Below are 20044 nucleotides of genomic sequence, written 5' to 3'. Positions count from 1 at the left end.
TCTCAAAGTGTGTCTAATTTCAGACCAGACTGAGAGTTTTGGAAGCAGTCTCAATTTTTTAGGCTTTTGGGAGAAGATACAACACATTACCTTTCCCTTGGCGGTGCTGGGAAAAAGGCGAAAAGCAGATGTAATTGTTAGCCATATGCTCGCGCAAGGAGAACCTTCACAGCTTGTCAGTGGGTTACATGAATTAAGTAGCTGAAGAAAAATCATGAAGAGAAAGACGTACAAGTAAAAGTCACCGCGTTAACCCAGGGAAGGAAATGATGTATAAATAGAATGATACTAATATTTGGAGACGAGACCGATTATTTTTCTCTTGCCAGGTGTGATTTCCAGACCCATGTCTGTCTTACACCTCCTCACTGAAGAAGCACAGCCCTTCAAGAGGAGACTTCTTGAAGGAGTATTTTGAAAATACTCTTCAGCTTTTAGCAGTTTGAAAGAAGGAAAATTTCCTGTGTTGGTGACACAAGAAGGTTTCTCCAAAATATGCTCTTGCCATGATGGTGGGCTTGATTCCTTTAGATGGCTCTTGCCATGATGGTGGGCTTGATTCCTTTAGATGTTGAACCACTAAACTGATGAAGCACACTGTGAGCGCGAGCCTAAATTTCTCACTTTTGTGGCTCATCAGTGAAGATTGTAAGAAACAGAGTGGTATAACATGTTTAAAGGTGACCTGAAGGTCTGTGGGTACTCCTTGAAGGCTGCTTTGCTTTGACGGAGGCTTCCTAGCTCTAGTCAAGAGCTTCACAGCAGGAAGACTGCTTTGCCTTCACTTACCTGTAAGAACCACACCTCCAAGATTGCAATCTTCTGTGTGTTTAGTTAGCAGATGTAAACGGGGTGATTGAGGAGGAGTTCACCATGGCTCGGCTTTACATCAGCAAGATGAAGTCTGAGGTGAAGTCCCTGGTGAACCGCAGCAAGCAGTTGGAGAGCGCCCAGATAGACTCCAACAGGAAGATGAACGCCAGCGAGAGGGAGCTTGCAGCTTGCCAGCTCCTTATTTCACAAGTACGTTCATTCCTTCCTTGTCCCTTTGCACCAAGGTTTGATGCCTTCTCGGCCTCCTTCCTCATGAAATGTGTGTGCTAAGAGCAAAAAATGAGACTTAAGGAAGCAGTGTGGTGTTTCTCTTGTCTGTTTTGTTGTTTTTTCTCTCTTCTTCCATTCCTCCCCCCTCAGCGTTTTTCAGCACATTCTGTGGCAAGGTCGTGTCCTGCTGTAGTTCTTAAAATGCGTTCCATGGCATAATACTGAAAATCCTCCTTGGAGTGATTTCCTCAGCATGAATTTGTATCTTGTACCTTCGCTTTAAAAGCAACCTGTGAAAGGAAGCAGCAATTGTATGGTTCACTAGCAAAGCATTCAGAGAGCCCCCCAGCATCTGGTCTGTTAGTATGCCACCAAGATATCGAGGCAGCAGCGTATAAAATGGAAACGTTATGGAAAACATTATGATATCAGATAGAAATCCAGATGGCAGGAGGGCTTCACAGTGGGTGGCAGTTACAAGCAGCGACGCTTGCTGCAGCCTGCTCAGCTGCTTTGAAGTGGACATGTGAAGTTTACTATATTTCATTTGCTACCAGCTAGTCTAAGAAAACCTGGAGCAAGGATAGCCTCTTGTCCTGCAGCAGAATGTCTTTATTAAGTTCTACTTAAAGCTGTGGCTGGAAGCGTGCTGCTTATTATTGCAGGGAGGCTGGAGTCCTGAGGGTATCAGTTATCCAAAAATGTTAAGTAAAATCTCTGTTTTTCATCCTGTCTTAAAGTAGACCCTGGGCTGGCATGGCCACTGAAGGAAGTCATCCTGCCAACCTGCGCTGCTCCCTTTCCTTGGGAACTTGTGTTAGTAAAGCAGATTAAGGCTTGACTCGCAAAGCAGCTGTATGCATGCTTCTCCTGGCGGGAGAGGAGCAGCAGCACAGAGCTGGGGATAAAGGTCTCAGCAGCGGGCGGTGGGACAGCCCCTTCCAGCCGTGGTGTTGGCTTACGCTGGCCTGGTGAAGGAGTGAGCAGAAGGCAGCCCGGCTGCCTCTGTGGGGTTGGTGTTTGTCCTCAGTACCTATTTACAGACAGGAGACTGGAGGCTTAGGATTTGAGAGATTTATCCGAGTCCTGTATGTTCACGTGGTGAAGAAACCAAACAGAAATACCCTTAAGCAGGCGATCACCTTGCCTTGGCATTTTGGAGGTTCTACGTGCGTATCGAAACACGTTGGTGTATAAAACCAGGAAGAAGCCAGGTGTCGTTATGCTCAAAATCTTACTAATGGGCAAATGCACCTTATCTATAGTCTCCAAGTAAAAGAAAAGAACGAAAAAGCTTCAAGGCAGGTCAGGAAGAGCTCAGGGAGATCAAGCCTGGCAAGCCTCAGCCCTGAGCCCTTGCAAACTCAGCCCAAACTTGCCGGCCTGTTCCTACCAGTGGCAATGCCATATCACAGGGCTACACAGTTACGGTGTTAAGCTGATCCATAAAACGGTGCGTCACTGCTGCGTGCCGTGCCAAGAGTCTCCATTTTGGGGCCAGAACATTTAGAGTCAAGCTGGGGGTTGGCCAAATTTCTTGTCCGGTTTAGGAATCTGTTGGAGGACTTACTGGCCAAAGCGTGCAGCTCGGGCACGTGCCTTTCCCTTCCTGGAGACCTCTGGAGAAGGGTCTGAACTATTTTAGTTCCTGCAGAGGATTACTCCTCTCTAAGTCTGATCTTTACAGTAGCACCAACCTAGAGGTCTCAACCTCTCTCAGCCAAGGTGAACTTTAAGAACAGTGAACCACTTCAGTGGCCTTATTAATAGGATGTAATAATTCCCAGGATGTAATAATTAAATTTTTGATGTTGCCACTACCTTCTTCACTATTTTCTATTAAAACATAAGCCCTTCTAGTTCAAAAGGGTGTTAGCAAGAAACAAATCATCAGGATGGCTGGGGAGAGTCGATCTGAGCTTCTGCAGGTTGAAGCATCCAGGAGGCCACCTCAGAAGCCGGCTTGCCTCCCTCATGCAGCTGGTTCAGCTGGTTTTAGAAAGCTCATGGCTTGTTTAGTGCCAGATCATGAACTTCCAGTGATGTTTTGGATTTACTACCTGCACTGTTCATGATATGCCTTGGGCTACTAAGTGTGACCTTGAAGAATGGAGGCTCTTTTGATCTGTTAGCTGCTTCTCAGATCTTTTTGCTGTATTTGCTCCTAGTCATCAGCTGTGGATGTGGAGAACTTTCTATTTCTCCTCCTTTATGTAGGACAGTACCTGAATCCCTAGGTAACAAAGCTGTGGTACTTACATCTCATTGCTATTGCCCTTGTCTTTAAAGCATGAAGCAAAGATCAAGTCGCTTACAGACTACATGCAAAATATGGAGCAGAAGAGAAGGCAGCTGGAAGAGTCACAGGACTCTCTCAATGAAGAACTTGCCAAGTTACGTGCCCAAGGTACAACACTGGGTCTTGTGGTCATCATTTCTTTTACCAGCTCTATCTTAGAAGATTCAGTACTGGCTGAAATATCGTATCTACAGTAGTCCCACAACAATTTACTGTCTGCTTAGTGTTTTGTGGTGAAGACAGAAAACTGTGATTCGGAGTAGTTAATACATTGCACTTCCTTGTCGTACATTAAACTTCAGATAAAAACAGAATTATCCCTTTCAGCCTAGTCCATTCACAAAATACAGAGAAACTTAATTTTTCAAAAGAATCAAAGATTTTACAACAAGCTTCACCTTGTGCTTTAATGATGTGAGAAATAATAAGGCCAAATACTTTAGCCAAACAGCTCCAATCTTGCTAAATCTCCATTCTGTATAATTCCTGGATATCCATCTAGTTTCAGTTGTCTCTCTGCCAAATGCCCTGATGTATTCAAAAGGAAGCTACTACCCTTAGGGCCAAATAAGTGTGTCCTTCCTAGCTCCTATATAGGATCCAGCTGACTTCATTTTAAGGACTGCTTTTTTTTCCCCTTCTGATTTAATGTGGAAAATGTGTGTCAAAAGCAGTTCTTGTAGTATTACTAAACTCCTTGTTTATGTAAAATTACAATGTGACTTAGTAGCCTTAACACTATTCTGGATTTCTGCCCAGGGATCTTCTTTGGCTCCGGGAGCAGCAGGTGGTGACAAGAATTATTTTTTTTAAACATCGCCTGCATTTTTAGAATGGAATTTTTATTCCATCTCCCAATCTTCTTACCCCACTCATAAGAAATTACTTGGTTCTGGGGTTCCACCATTTTCAAGCAGAAAGTGGAAGGGGACAAGAAGGATTGCGATAAGTAGGGTTATAAGGAGGCAAGAGTAGGCTTGGAAAGGTGCTGGGTGGGCTGGAAGCAATGTGGCCTGTTAGTAAAGGAAAAGGGGGTTTGGGCAGTGTGGTCACAGCTTGGGCACTGCAAACCGTGACTGTTTCTCCCCTCCAAAGCTGCCTCCCCTGATCCCACTGCCCCCTGCAAAAAGAGGAACTGTGGGTTGGTTTCTTTTGTTTTTTTTTTTTTTTTTTTTTTTGTTTGTTTGTTTGTTTTTTTTTTAAATGGCTGGATGTAGCATGTCCTGGAACTGTGTGGTTAATTCTCAACTGTTTCCAACTTTAAACAGAAAAAATGCATGAAGTCAGTTTTAAGGATAAGGAGAAGGAGCATCTGACCCGGCTTCAGGACGCGGAGGAGATGAAGGTAGTATGGCATGCTGCAATCTCAGCGAGCGTTTCTCAGTGAGATCGCTCATTAAGCTGATAATTAGGGTGTAATTTTGTCTTCCTGTACATGTTGTGTGCTTTTAGAAAACACTTCCAGCCTCTGTCAGAAAATCTGACCTCGTGTAATTGAGCAACCTTTGCAATGTGAAATTAGAGAACTTGCTAGCATTGAGGTTGTTGACCAAATGATGGAAAAAAGTAAGTTATAGTCTGAACGTCTGAGGTGAGCGTGTCCTCTGAGACGAGCTTGTAAGCTGAGCCAGCTTCAAAGAATAAAGAGGACTGTGTTTGCTGAATTGGAAATGCCTGGGCTCCTCAGATCGCACAGAGAACCAAAATATAAGACCCAGTATATTGTGTCCAAGGTTGAGAACAATTTTATGATATATGATTGAAAAATTATGCCAATTCACCTCTGTGTTACTCTGATTTTTTGCTGGTGGAACTCTGCTGAAAGTCAATTTGCTAAGTAGGGAATCAGGCTCCTGGCATTAATATAATTTAGGTATAAAAATTTTGATAAAAAAGATACCACTTTCCTAAATAATTTGGTAAGAATTCTGACTATCTCCTAGAAATAATAATGAAATATAAACCTGTTTTCTTGTATTTTCTTCTTCCTTTGGAGTGCAAAGAAACGTTAGGCAGTAATATATGAGTTGTGTTTCTGATAAAGTTGCAAATTGCAGAAAAGGAAAAACACATATTTGCAAGGGTGGTGATAGAAGTTTGTCAGCTTCAGAACTTTTTTCTCCATTATAAAAAGTTAGAGTTATTAAAACAGTTGTGCAGTTATTCCTCACAGTTGGAAGAAAAAAAGCAAATCTCTTATTGGCAAACTAAAGAGATGCACTGAGTTTTCTAACTACTTGGGATATATCTAATCCTAGAATTTAAGTAACAGGGCTGTGGATAGACAATTCTCAAGAGAGGGGAGTGTGTTTCAGGTTTTACTTCTGTCACAGGTATAGCTGTACACATATTTTCTCGACGAATAGGCAGGTAAAATAATAGAGGATGGGTAAAAACAGTGTCCTCCTCAGCACTTGGTATGCTAACACCCTGGCTTTCATATGCATTAGTTTTTGCAAGAAAATGAGTAGAAATTGGTGTACATCTGCTGCTACAAACTGTTTGATTAAATGCTTGGATGAGGAGATGCAGGGTTTTGTAATCATAGAGCTATGCCAGGCAGGTTCCTGAATTAACCTGATCTGATAGGCTTCCCTCGGATCCAGAAGGAGGGCTTGCTTCAGCTGCCACGTCCGAAGGAAGCTTAGCCGGCTGTGCGTTACTGGGTGTCTGTCTGTGTGTGACTGGTTGTCGCTCTCTGCAGAAGGCGCTGGAGCAGCAGATGGAGAGTCACAGGGAAGCCCACCAGAAGCAGCTGTCCAGGCTGAGGGACGAAATTGAAGAGAAGCAGAAAATAATTGATGAAATCAGAGAGTATGTTCACTCACTCCATCGCTTCCTCTGTTCCTTTCCTGTTCTGTAACACCGCGGGGGTGTTTTAGGGTTCGTTTTGTTAAACTGGTGTCCGTATATTTCAGTGTCTGACAAAAAGTGGTGTCTTTACATGCCAACCGCCAACCCTCTAATTATTTTGCACGGTGGATTATAGTGCCTAATTCTTTATTGTGGAGCTTTAACAAGTCCATAAAATTAAAGAGAGGAAAAAGAAAGAATAATGTTACACCTGCGGGTCGGTAGGTAAGAGAAGCTTGGAGGAGAACAGATTTTAAAAGATAAAGGTTTGAGGGCATCTTGTAGCAACTAGTCCTTGCCACAGAGAGTCCGTGTGACTCAAAGGTATCCCATTTTCACACCCTTTCTATTTCTTCCTGACAAAGCAATGTAACTCTGTTAGGCAGATACTCCAGCACTTGAAAAACTGAGTTTTTTGCTCCTGTACTCTTCTTTATGTCAGTGTTCAGAAAATCTAGGCAGCCTTGATGTAGCCTTCATTCTCTCATCCTATTTATTGTGGGACCAAAGACTAATAATAGGGAAATGAGAAACATGAGGAAGCAGGACAGAAAGATTGCAAGAGCAGTTTTTGTCCTTTAAGATAAAGGAAGCAAGCCCCTGAATTTAATTCTCCAATATTTAAAAATATTGTTCTTCAGATTCTGTACGCTTAATTTCTTTCAGAACTTTTCAGTAGCGTTACTCTGTCTGACCCCATTTGGCTTATGGAGATTTACCCACCTTTGTTTATGGGATTCAGGACTGAGCTGCACTAACTTTTTCTTTCGCATTCTAGCATGAATCAGAAGCTGCAACTGGAACAAGAGAAACTGAGTGCTGATTATGATAAATTAAAAATTGAGGACCAGGAAAGAGAAATGAAACTGGAAAAGCTCATGTAAGTCACCAGTTTTCTCATTTAATGTCCTTGAATATAGTGTCTCTTAATGTGTCCACAGGAAACGTGCTAGTGAGAAGCATTTGTGTTGAAATATTCACACTGAAAATATCATTTCAGTTACAAAGTCAACATGCAGTACTAAGAAATGATTACAAATTACTCTATATTTTTATATCATAGGCTTTTCAGTAGTGAGTTTGATACTTGCCAAAAAAGATTTTTTTTTCTAAAGCTCTGATTTTATGAAATATCATTGCAAGTGTTAAATCCCTTATTCCTTAATGCACAGCAAAAACAAATAAGAAAGCAATTGAGGGGTTTGGGTGGATTTTTCATTTTTTTGTTTTTGTTTTTTAAGTAATAAACCAGACGTCTGAGTAGAAGCCTTTCCTGGAAAGGAGAGATAAAAATTTCATGTGTGGACACAAAAAATGGAGATGGTGGCTCAGCCATTCTGTGTGAGAAAGCCGCATATTTGGGACAGTTGAAAGCTTAATTACAGATGCAAAGAGATTTGCTCACATCTGCAGATGTTCTACTCAAACTGAATGCTGATTGATTCTCTTCCATTTGATGACTTCAACATTTTTGATTTGTGTTTAATGTTGTGATCTTTCTAGACTGCTTAATGATAAAAGGGAACAAGCGAGAGAAGATCTTAAGGGGCTGGAAGAAACAGTGGTATGTCTTAATTACACTTTATTGAGCTTTTTTCCCTGAGGTCTTCACCACTGGTGTATTACCAAGCACTTGTGTCTGTGCCCAAGGAAATGACCAATTTATATCATAATAAGCTAAACTTGTGCCTTTTGCCAAATCATTAATTTGAATTTGAAAATTTAAGATTAAACACTATTATTGTTGCTTCCGGTGAATAAGCTATCACCGGTAAGTCTCTTTGTTTTGTTGTCCTTGTTCCTTCAAATCACCTGAAATAACCAGTGTACTGAATAGTGTAGCTACAACTAGGTGATACATACCTGCCTCTAACTTGACCAGTGTAACAGCTTACGGAGAAATATGATATTGTTCATGCAATGTTAAAAATGCAGTCGGTGATGGATGACTTCAGTCGTGAAGCTGTAGCTGCAGTTTTGTTGGAAACTACATTTTGATCTGTCTGTAAAATATGCAGGCTTTCTCAAAGGTCTCAGAAGCTGGTTTAGGAGCATCACAGAGTGATTTTTGCTAGTGTTAGCGTGGCTATTAACTCAAACCCAGCATTTTCTCCTTTGTGTGATGCTTTAAAAATTAAGCCTATCCTCAGGATCAGTTGGAGTTCATTACTGAAGCTGAACTATTTGGGTCCCTTCAGCTTTGGCTTCTGATGGCTTCCCCAGACGTAAGCCTTGTTGAAATCAACTCATGCGAGGGACAGATTTAACCAGTCTTTCTGTTAGGAACTGTACTCGTCAGATACTTACAGAGTTTACATGTAGACTTGATTTGCCCTGTACACCGAATGACTAAGGCAGCTGGAAATCAGAGGTAGGCAGTACCGTGCCATCTTTTTTTTTTAAATTTTTGAATAGACATCTTTGAACTATCTTACATTTTATTCACTTTGTTAGACTTGTAATAATTACTGCAGCAGGGATTAAAAATCCAGCATAGCAAATTACAGGAAAACAGGAGCCATCGAAGGCCAAACGGTGGCTCAGCCCTGCCCACTAGTATGGGGAGGCATCGCGTGTCGTTTGGGCGATTACTTTGAGAAGGAAGGGATGAAGGACAGTTTTGGTAGGACCACAGCTGCTGCTTTTCTTGGACTTGTTCTCCTGCCCAATGCTGGGCTGGTGAGGAAGCAAAAGAAGGGGTCCCCTGGGAGGGAGTTATGGGGTGAAGCTCTGCTGGGGCAGCACCCCGAAGGGGAGCTCTTGGGGATGCGTCTGCTCTGCAGCTGTGTTTGACCTGGGTGCCTCTTCTGGGTACCACATCACTCATCCATAAATAAGCTGTGCTTGTGACGTGAGCTTTCCTAGTGGTCCATGAAGAAGAAGCTTCTCCTTTTTGGTTTCCAGTCAGATTTGGGGTGAACTGCCTAGCCACATAGTTTCCTTTCCTGCAAATAGATTAGTCCTTCTGGGCGTAGGTGCAGGGTTGCCGCTTCTTGTGTCGCACCTTCAGTCTGGACTAAGGTGGTGATTTTGCTGAGCCCAAGAGGTTGATGCACGTTAAAAAAGCTGGGAAAAAAACCCTGGATTTTTGCCAAAACTTAAAAAGCACTTCAGTCTTAAGTGCCTGTGAGTAAGCATTCAGAGCGGGCCAGCGTGTTTGCAAGAGAGTGAATCAATCCAGAGCTCTTTCACGTCGCTGGATGTGCGGAACCGTGGCCAACGGGTGAGACTTCAGCTTTCTGCTGTTGTGTCCCCATGGCCTAAGACAGAGGCAACGTATTTTCAGCAGTAGCTTTGGTGTGGTGAACACCTTGGGAGGTGCAAAAGCTCTTCAGTGGGGGACAGCGTGGGCACTGCCCTGCTGTGGGCTGCATGTACCTACAGGCAGGTACATCCCTAGAGGTAAATCACAATAAAGTCACATTATCGACTCAGATCGGAGGAAAATTTTTACACCAGACTATCTACTATGTCTTACTGGTTTTTCTTTTTTTTTTATCATTATTTTGGTTCCAGGCAAGAGAACTACAGACTCTTCACAACCTGCGCAAACTGTTTGTCCAAGATCTTACCACCCGCGTTAAAAAAGTAAGACTATACTCTTTTAAACAAAAGTATTATCTTTTTTGCAGTATTCTTGTGATTTGCTGGAAGCCTTTAGTGCCTGTTGTTACAAAATGGGATATTTTCTTTTTCAGTAACAGTGAGTAATAAGATAAAAACTGTTCTGGTGTTTATTTGGTTTTATTTGGTCCTAATTTATTAAAGGTAAGTCTTGGTGGTTAAGTGAAATGAACCAATCCAATTCAGTTCAGCTACAAAATTCTCAAAGATGGTATTAATGAGCACCAGAAATTATTCAGTATAACTTGCACTAACTTATGCAACACTGAATGCTACAGCCCTTTCTTTCTATGGGCTTGTGGCTACTCAGCCTTTTCCTGGCCAAATTATTATCTGGCAGAAATTAGTGTGTTTTTAACTGTTGAAGAAGAGTTAGAAGCTGCATAAATAGCCAAAGGCTTTGCAACGCTTTTCAGTCCTTTAGAGTAGTCTTGAGGAAGAGTTTTTATACCTTTTTTTTTTTTTTTTCTCTTAAGGTTGAAACCCCATATTATATAAAAAAATCTCCCAGGAGTGAAAAAAAGAGGGGAAAGGGATTTTCCCCACTAAAATCTATGATTTTCCTATATAGGATCCCTCCATAATTGTTCAGTAAGAATAGTTTATTTTTTGTGTAACAGAGAATGTGGCTCAAATATCAAATGAACAGGTAAATTCTCTGTAATTTGGGACTCTGGAATACTTTTCTGCCTTTGGGAAGCTTAAATTCACAAAAGACCTGAGCTTCCTCTTGCGATTCTGCCTGGCTTTGCTGAATGCTGGAACTCTCTGTGCAGAGTGTTGAACTTGACAGCGACGATGGAGGTGGAAGTGCTGCGCAGAAGCAGAAAATTTCCTTTCTTGAGAACAACCTGGAACAGCTTACAAAGGTTCACAAACAGGTAGGGCCTCTGCTTCTGGCCTTCTCTCTGTCCATCCTTCTCTCTGTCCATCCTTCTCTCTGTCCATCCTTCTCTCCGTCATTCCCTCCTTTCAAAAAAAAAATACACTTTATGTTGAAAAGGCTAATATTTGAAGGTAATATGTACTGTCTAAGGAAATGGTGCCTGTAGTTCTCAACCAAAATTCTTGGCATTAGGAGTTGCTGTTAGAGCTGCTCTCCCATACTTCTTATGAATGTGTTAAATAAACAATTAATTTTTTCTGTGAAAATAGACTCCAGCGGTTTTGGCAAGACTAATTGTCACTGTATTAGTGTAATATATAAAAGCCAGAATAAAGTGTTTGTTATTACCTTGTGTGCTGATAGCTGGTGTCTAGATGGATCGTGTATCCCCAGTTTTGACTCCTGGGCTAAAGCTGCGTAGTGGCAGCCTTGGAGGTGACGTGAGCGGAGTCAGCTGGCAGAGTGTGAAAGCAAAGGAGTTGAGATTTTCTGTGCAGCTTAAGGGCTGGTACCTCCTCAGGATGCTGAGGTTGGTCATTCCTGGGCAGGTGGTCTCCATCTCCTCCCTCTTCCATGGAGTTCCCGTTTCCTTTGGAATTCTGCTGTTCAGAGAGACAAGGGCTACGGAGAGCCCTTCACCTTAGGTACCCCCCATGGAAAGGGGGGTGGAGGGGATGTGCAGTAGGCAGGTGTTTTGGGAATATGTCAAGGAAAGAGCTTTACCCTCTGCTTACTGGAAGTGGGTATATATCAATGGTGTGTGTACGTATCCAGGTAGCACCCTGTCAGATAAAACTGGATTATTTCCGCCGATGTTTCCACCCTCTTGTCGGATGTCAGTATTTTTGAACTGTGTCACACTGTTCAAGTGCAGAGCACAGAATAGTAAAGATGCTTTTGATTTCATTTTTGAATAGGGATACCACCTTCTCCAGTGGAGTTTTCTGAAACTGCTATTAGTGAGACGCGGCGCTCTCCGAGATTTGCTTTATTCCCTCCTGTGCAAGTGCCAAAAAGGCAAGCAGTGCCGGACTGTGACAAGTGTCCGCTAAGGCTCAGGATTTTGAGATTCCCAGGGAACAGATGGTTTAAAGACCTAGTTTCTAAATGTGGAAATCGGGACATGTTAGGAGTATTTTTCCTTTCGCCGTTTCGCTTCTTTTGCACTCAGTACACGCATCTGCTGCCTTTTCAGATACAGATTTTTATAGCTCTCATTAGAGTATATTTACTCAAGCCCAACCAGCAGTTCATGTCTCATAAGAAACTTAGAGGGAAAAATGACATTGGACTTGACCTGAATGTGATATCATCCTGCTCTTATTTCATATCAGAACTATTTTGTAGAACAAGGGTTCAACACTTGCAGAAAAGGCACGTTGTGACAATTTTTTTTTTTTTTTTAGCTTTGTTTGTGTTTTCCTTCTGGCACTCAGCCCGGACCAGCAGGTGTAAAACATTTGGATTGTGAAACAACATGTGAATGTTAGTACGTGCTGTTGCTTTACTATATTATTAATGTGGTAGTTAAATCACTTTCTTCCCTTCTCTCCAGAAAAGGGAGTATCACTTCTTTGGAAGAGTTTTCTGTTGACTTCTAGTAGTGGTATCATCTGTTCAGCATAAATTGTACCAGATTTTCTAACTGTTTGCATCAGTTTTTTATTTATCAAAAAATCAATCCTCTCTCTTGGCTATTGTAGCACGTGAAGTTAGATGTTATTTTGATAACTAATGCACCTTGCCCAGGTTCATATTTAATTGAGGAAGTGCATGAATTCAGAGTTGCTTATAACCGTCACATTTACAGCTACAGGCCTCGAAGTGATTTCTTAGCAATGTTTGAGGCATTGAAGTTTCCAGTTTTTCCATATGCTTGAGTCGAGAACGAGTAGGTAAGCATCTCACAACCACTGGAGATGATCGATTTTTGACACCTACCCAGTGTTGTCCATAAGCTATAGTTAAGCGCTGCAGTTTTAAAATAATGAGGTGATCGGGTCTTTGCGAAATGCCGGATGTTTCTGCGTTCTGAAGAAATGCAGAGTTTCTGTCGCAGTGGCTCCAAAAGTCTAGAAAAGCAGGTGTGGTACTGGAGTGCGCTGCAGTGACGGGCCTTGTCCCAGAGCCCTCACCCTCTGGGATCGGATCTGTGAAACGGCTTTGAATGGAATAAACTTTCTGATAGGATATTTTTGAAATTTCTCTTCTTGCAGTTGGTACGTGATAATGCAGATCTTCGTTGTGAGCTTCCTAAGCTGGAAAAACGACTTAGAGCTACGGCAGAGAGAGTTAAGGCCCTGGAGGGCGCACTGAAGGAGGCCAAGGAGAACGCCATGCGAGACCGCAAACGGTACCAGCAGGAGGTAGATCGCATTAAGGAGGCTGTGAGAGCCAAAAACATGGCACGGAGAGCACACTCTGCTCAAATTGGTAAGGCCACGGAGCTAAAGGGTTAGTGGTTGCTCACGTACTTCATGGTTGGTCTGTTTGCTCATGTTTAAATAGAGAGAGTTTTGAAAGCAGCAGTCCGGGGCAAACCGCAGGGTCTGCTTCTCCTCTGCTGCACAGGAATCTTCAAAGACTTCGCTTTTTAATAGAATCTGCCCCACCTAAAGTTTAAAAGTGCCTCTGCTATTTAACTCAGTAAATAAATGGCATAATGGGTCTTGTATGCCCTTCTAGTGACTTGAAAACTTGGCTCTTTAAATCAGCCTCTCCCGTTCTTCCTCCATCGCATACTCTCCTTGTGCTTTCATTCTTTCCTTACCTTTTTAGACCTTGTCCCTTCTGCTCTTTTGCCCTGATTACTCCTCCTCGTGATTTAATTTGGACTCTGTAGAGTCAAAAATCTTCCTATATGTAAATCAGATGCTTGATTTACCTGTGCTGCAATCTGAATGCATGCACACACTCAAATGGTGTTTAAGATGGGGCAATTCTTGAAATCATTTGTTGGAATTGGCGAAGTAGAAGGATAATGTTTTGGATGATGATGCTAATACTGGTGTCTTAAAACCTGAGAGAGAATTAGGCAGTATTTCCTGCTGAGTGCTGCCTCTTGCAGAAAGCCATTGACAGCTTTGTCTCGGCATCTTCTGGAATGATATAAGTGGTCAAGTTGGACATAGAAAGTACATCACTGACCAGCAAGTGGGTCATGACTTCCCTCTGTTCTACAGACATCTTTGCAGAGATGAGGGGAGTGCATGGGATGGTTAAACAGCTCTGTCCCAAGCGGAAAAGGGTTGTATTTGTTGTTGGCTGGGGTAAGGGAATGCTGCGTTCCGCAGAGCTGGATTACAGGCTGCTCCTTGTTTGGAAACAGCGGGGTTTGTACTACGGGAGAAGGGGAGGTGGAAAACCTTGTGTGAAAGCTAACTATCTTGTCTGGTTTCCTACTTTCACTCTGCAGCCAAGCCCATCCGCCCTGGTCATTACCCAGCGTCTTCTCCAACGGCTGTCCATGCCATCCGAGGGGGAGGGATGTCCAACTCCAGCTACTATCACAACACCAAATAGACGAGAAGTAAGACCAAAGTAACTTACTCATCTGTTCTTTCACTGATCACCTAGTTTTCTTACATTTCAGCCTTGCTTTTAGAAGACCCACGGCATTTTTTTTCTAGTAGGAGTCATTTGCTGGTAATTTAATTGTGAAAATTAGTAATTTAAGCGAGGAGTGCCTTGTTAGAATGCTTTGCAAGCTGCTGATGAGAGTATTTTACAGACTTATCACTTAAAACTTTTTTAATAAACTAAAATGCTCTGCTAAATCTGTACTGAAATTCACACATAGAGGTGTGAAACTCATGTAGTAGAAATAGAGTCCCAGAGGTTCCTTCTGCCAGTATAATTTTCTGCTTCTCTAACATGCATATGTTTCCGTGTTGTGATATTCCAGCCTGGGACAAGGGTAGAGCAGCCGTAAGTGGCAGCAGCACAGAGCTCTCCAAATTCGAGTGTCACAATTTGGCAAACTTTACTTTTGCCTCTTTTGCTTTGAACTCCTATTCAACTCCCTTCAGGAAAAAAAAAAAAAAAAAAAAAAAAAAATTTGCACTAATTGCAAGGGCTTGAGGGTTTCTCCTAAGCAAAAATCTCATCCTGGAAAGATATAGGCAGCGTATTCCCATGAGACTGCTTCATGTACCCTACCCTCCCATTTATTTCTTTAAATGTTTGTTATTTCTGAGATATTTTACATATGCTATTATTTTAGATTATAACTTTGTTACAGGCATACCGAGAGTTCAGTGGTAGTGAGTGGCTCTGAAAAGCAGCCAGTGGACTACTAAGTTGTGCCTCCAAGTTTGGCTTTTTTCCCTCCTTGAGGATTATTCCTGTTTTATGACTCTGTTCTGATAGTAGGTGGTTTCCTTTAGGCACTCAGCATTCTTGGGTGTGTTTTTCTTTTTTTTTTTGAGAACGTTTCATGTCATGCATGCATGCAAACTATCCATCATGTCGCACTCAAGCTGTTATTGTGTTGTGTGGATTGTTTCTGTTCATTGTGTTTTCCCTGAGCCCTGTAGCTGCAAGCAACATATTTTCACTGCAGATGAATTAGGGCAAGTCTTTGCTGAGTGTTTTTCTGCAGTAGTTCATTCTGAACTGAAATTGGCTTTTCCATCTCACAAGCAAGATAGCCTCTGTCTGTCTACTTCATTGCATTCCCACCTCTGTGAAAGAGCAAAGGGGAAAAAGTGTGATAGAGACACGTAAAATATTTCCAAACATATATCACAACAGCTGCTCTGTAGGGAAAAAAAGCTGCTACCTGCCTAAACCGGGTGGGGCTTTAATATACCATCTGCTATGAAATTATTAAGTGTCAGACTCAAACAGACCATGCGTTAGGTATAGGTACATGTCAGGAGAACAACTGTAGATCAGTAAAAGTTATTAACAAAATGCACTTAAAACAAGATGGGTGTATAACAAGACAGGACTTTGGAAGTCAGTAAAAAGAAATCAGAAGGCACAGAATCCCTCTCAAATGTTTTAGATGCCAAGTTTTAGATTTGAGGGCGGTGGAGGATGAGCAGATTCAGGCCACACTTGGAACGTGCTGCAGAGGAGCTCATGGATAGTGGGGGTGGAGAAAAAGAAGCTGGAAGATCTTAGAAGAAACAGGGTAAACTTACGGATTTATGGTTTCTGAAAAAATTAGAAAAAAAAAAATCATTCTGAAAACCAGACAGAAGCCCTCCAGGTTGGAACGAAGCCAATTAAAAAGTGTGTGTATGTGGTTTTTTCTTAATTGACAGTAGTGCTCCTTTATGGCTTTTATCAGTCTGGTTTCCTTGTCGCTCGGGCCTGAGCCTAACGCCTGGCTGCATTACGGGTTACGTATTATATGTCAGGCAGCAATTTGAAATGCCGTGGCAGTTGGACTCAACGATCCTTATGGGTCCCTTCCAACTCAGGATATTCAGTGGTTCTGTTCTGTGATTACTACTTCCGAGAACCATATTTTAGGCTTTAGGATTGGTTTTTAAAATCAGTCAAATTCTAGATTTTTTGCACACGTTTAGAAAGACGTCTTGAAGACGTAGTAAACTACGTCTGAGCAGTGATTAAAAAAGGTCAGTTCTCATCATTTCTGGTCCTTTGGTTAAGAAGATTATTGGCGAATGGCAACTATTTGGCTGCCAGATAATCTTGGGAGTGTCAGAGTAATCTGAATTATGAGCTTGTTAGATGAAAGCCCAGAGGCCTGAGGAAGAGTGTTAGTAAGGGTAGTTACCTGTGCAGGGAAAATTTTATACAGGTTGTTTCCATAATATTGTTGAGACATCACTAAGCTCTGTAGAACTACAGCGTGCTTTTGCCTGGCACAGTTCTACACAGAATTAGAACAGAACTTTTTTGTGTGTTCATTACACAGCAGTGAAATAAAGGCGAGGTTTCTATATAAATGCTTGCTGTCAAGTAACATACTCTATCTCTGGAATGAAAATTTTATACCAGGACGAGGGGCAATTTATCTTATGCTCATTCATCATTCATAGTAAGGATAATAGACACTTATTGCTGTTAGACTGGTCAGTGATTCTGATTTATTAACCCAGCAGCCTGCCCCTCGGTAACAGCCAGTACTACTTTTTCTGTTTTTATGAAGTTCATTGGTAAAATTTCTCCTGCAGAGCTGGGCAAGCCTGTGAGGCTAATCAGGACAAAGTTTGGGCCCAGTTTGGGCCACATTGCCTTGATGCAACATGCATGAGGAGATAATTTCTACCCCAGAAAGCGTAGCGTTTGATGAATAACAGGTGGGAGAGAAAGAAGTGTGGGTGTTAATAAAATGGGGTCCTGAAATTGCAAACTGCCAGCAGCTGGCAGCAGGAGTCCCGTCTGGGTTGCAGAACATTTCTGTAAGAAGGTGGCACAGGAATTGCTGTAACCATGTAGCTAAATTTATGCCAGGGTTTCACGGAGTCAGCCTTGGGGATTTCTAAATGTTTCTTTCCATAGCACGGGCTTGAGTCGGTTCTTACAGTTTAATCTTTTCTGTTTTAATAAAAATGGTTGAAATGTGTTTTGTTGGTGTAAATCTTACATATTTTTTTGATTTAGTGGAGAAGCGTGTTTTGACAAAACATTAAAGAATAATACTCCCCATGGGTGAATAGCTGCAAATCATGTCGTGAGGATGGTTGTATTTTAGTTTCTCTGCTGGTCAACTACAGAGCTTAGCTGTATACTGTCATTTACAACTTAGTTGCAACTTAGTTGTGTACTGTCCTTTAAAGCTCTATGTGGGTATCTAAATGTAACTAAACACAGAGCAGGTTTCAAAAGAGTTTAATCTTAAAGTTTTTCAAATGATACCTAGAATTAAAAAAGCAAAAACTATGGTATGTGATTTGCTATAGATAGGTATGAAAAAAACAAAACAAATCCCAAATTGTTTTGGCTCTTTCTCACACCCTGCCACAAAGTTTAGTTCAAAAACTGCAGAAAATTATCAAATTCATTATATGATCTGGTTTCGTATGTTATTTTTCTAAATCATTAAGACTTATAATAATAATAAGTTTTAGAAATGGAAATAAGCCTAAAGAGCAAACTTGAATGTCCCTTGCAGCACGTTAGTTAGCAACAGCCAGACTGAAGTGAACAATGGGAAAAATGCATTAAGTGGTAGAAATCGATGTTGTTTTTCATGCTTAAAATACGTGGCCAGGTCAATGTTAGTACAAACCAGCTCATTTTGAAGTTCTGCCCTTCAATTCATGAAATGGCCCGGCTCAGAGCCCCCCTGCCCCCCCCCGGGGACACCCTCCTCGACTCGGGTTGCTCCTGGGGCGGTGAGCGTGGTGGAGTCCTGGTTTGGGCTGAAATAGAGTTAATATTCCTTTTCAGGGACTAGATGAGTGCTGTGTTTTGGATTTGGCTTTGGGGTTGGTATGAGAAGAATGCTGATAGCACACTGGTGTTTTCAGCTGCTACCGAGACTCCAAGGACTCTCCGACTCCCCATGTTCTCCCCATGTTCTGCAAGGGCACAGGGAGCAGGGAGGGAGCACGGCCCGAGCACCAGACCCAAACTGGCCAGTGAAATATTCCATATTATGGCACATCATGCTCGCTATGCAGAGGAGGGGTGGTCGGGAAGGAGCTCCCTCTCTTGCTTCCAGGATTGTGATTGTGGGATCTTGGTATCTCGGGGTCGCTGGCCGGGAACGGACTGGGGATTGGTTAGCGGGTGGGGAGCAATTACATTGTGCATTGCCTGTTTATATATATATTTTTTTCCTATTATTGTCACTGTTCTCCTTTTATTACCATTATTAAACTGTTCCTATCTCAGCCTGCGAGTCTCCCTCTAATTCCCACCCCCATTCCCAGGTGGGAAGGGAGGGTGACCAGCTGCGGTGGCTGGTTGCCGACCAGGCTCAAACCACGACAGGGAGCTAAGAAGGACTTTCTCCAGACGGAGCAGAGCTCATCTCAGCACCTGCTTTAATCACACTCGGGAGCAGAGGCTGAGCTGGGGGCCAGCTCAGGCTGGGGCTCCGGGGAAAGCCTGCGTGATAATGCTCAACACTTGAGAGGCAGTTTCCCAACACCTTTCTGGGTGGCTGGGCCGCAGGCTGGAGGGTGCTCTCCTGGTGTCCACGGAGCTGGGAGCAGGCTGGCAGCCCGGGATGCTCCGGCGCTGCCCGCAAATCCTTGGGCAGCCCGACCAGCAGCAGAAGCGTTGACGGCGGTGCGTGCGCTTTCGTATTTCAAATCTGAAGGCGGGTGGTCACCTGCCTGTCCTGCCCTTCTAATAGTTGCTCGAACTTGTCTGATACCTCGTTTCGAAAGAGGGGGGAAAGGACTGACGTGAAGAGATGCTCACGATTGCAGCAATGCTCCGTCATGGCCTGCTGAAATTACTAAAGCAACTCGTACTGAGATCTGTATTTGTGAAATACGCTGTGCAAGCAGGCCCTTGTCTGTATGTCCCTTATCCTAAAGTCTCTGGTATGTTCCCAGCACCTCCCCATCCTTGAGCAAGATGAATAACTATATTTAATCTAGCCAGGCTATAGTTAATCCAGCCAATAAGATGCATAAATTAATAACCATCCTGGTTTCCTTTAAGGTGTTAATAAGGATGCCAATTAGGAGCTAACCACAATTCCCACCATTAATTTAGAGTAAATTTAAAATCACTGATGCATCAATATTTATTTATGTACGTATGTATTTATTTATTTTTCTAACTTGATCTTGAATATGGAATAGGATTTTTTTTAAATAACTAACCAAGAAAATGCTTAATTGAGGAAAACGAATCTCTCTTTGTAAGGCTGATTTTGTATTAGCTAATTTCAAACTGTGCTAGGCACACCCAGTTACTTACATGGTGCTTTCCATACAGCAAATGAGAAACGGGGGGGGTAAAAAAAATTCAAACCCAAGAGTTTTTAAAAGTCTGTATTTTAAATGTTCTATAATCAACTTTGAATCACCTTTGTACTTGGTAACACACTTTGAACTTCGCTTCTGGGTGGAATTACTATTAAATTACTGAGAGGTGGCTGTATAATGTGCATATATGTTATATAAAATTACATAGTTTTTATAATGTATCATCAGGATATTATTTGTAATTTTTTAAATATTTCTCTAAGCACATTTTTATTTTATATATGTGTATATATAATTATATATTTATATATGCGTGTATATATATACATACATAGAATTATAAATACATACATATATATAAATACATATATATCAGGAAAGTACCTTTCTGTCGGGAGACATATAGAACAGGATTGTTTTGGATTTGTGTTCTTTCATCCTTTTGTTTTATAATAAGTTTTCAAGCTCAACTAC

General features: G+C 42.0%; 1 protein-coding gene across 2 annotated transcripts in view; it reads left to right on the top strand.

Moving 5' to 3' along the window:
- Nucleotides 1–20044, top strand: part of KIF5C (kinesin family member 5C) — an 87390-nt gene that overhangs the window by 63046 nt on the left and 4300 nt on the right. Inside the window, exons 16-25 of one of the 2 annotated variants that reach the window (XM_042784034.1) lie at nucleotides 835–1023; nucleotides 3334–3451; nucleotides 4612–4688; nucleotides 6048–6157; nucleotides 6975–7076; nucleotides 7700–7760; nucleotides 9713–9784; nucleotides 10597–10701; nucleotides 12923–13139; nucleotides 14122–14235. In XM_042784034.1, the coding sequence (XP_042639968.1) occupies nucleotides 835–1023; nucleotides 3334–3451; nucleotides 4612–4688; nucleotides 6048–6157; nucleotides 6975–7076; nucleotides 7700–7760; nucleotides 9713–9784; nucleotides 10597–10701; nucleotides 12923–13139; nucleotides 14122–14228 (1158 nt within the window). In that variant the 3' untranslated portion in view covers nucleotides 14229–14235. Of the gene's footprint in view, nucleotides 1–834; nucleotides 1024–3333; nucleotides 3452–4611; nucleotides 4689–6047; nucleotides 6158–6974; nucleotides 7077–7699; nucleotides 7761–9712; nucleotides 9785–10596; nucleotides 10702–12922; nucleotides 13140–14121; nucleotides 14247–20044 lie in introns of both variants that reach the window. The other variant, XM_042784035.1, reaches the window with a different exon arrangement.

Source organism: Tyto alba, unplaced genomic scaffold, assembly GCF_018691265.1.
Source record: "Tyto alba isolate M040663 unplaced genomic scaffold, T.alba_DEE_v4.0 Super-Scaffold_7, whole genome shotgun sequence".
Classification (NCBI taxonomy): Eukaryota; Metazoa; Chordata; class Aves; order Strigiformes; family Tytonidae; genus Tyto; species Tyto alba.
This window is presented reverse-complemented; position numbering and strand designations above follow the sequence as displayed.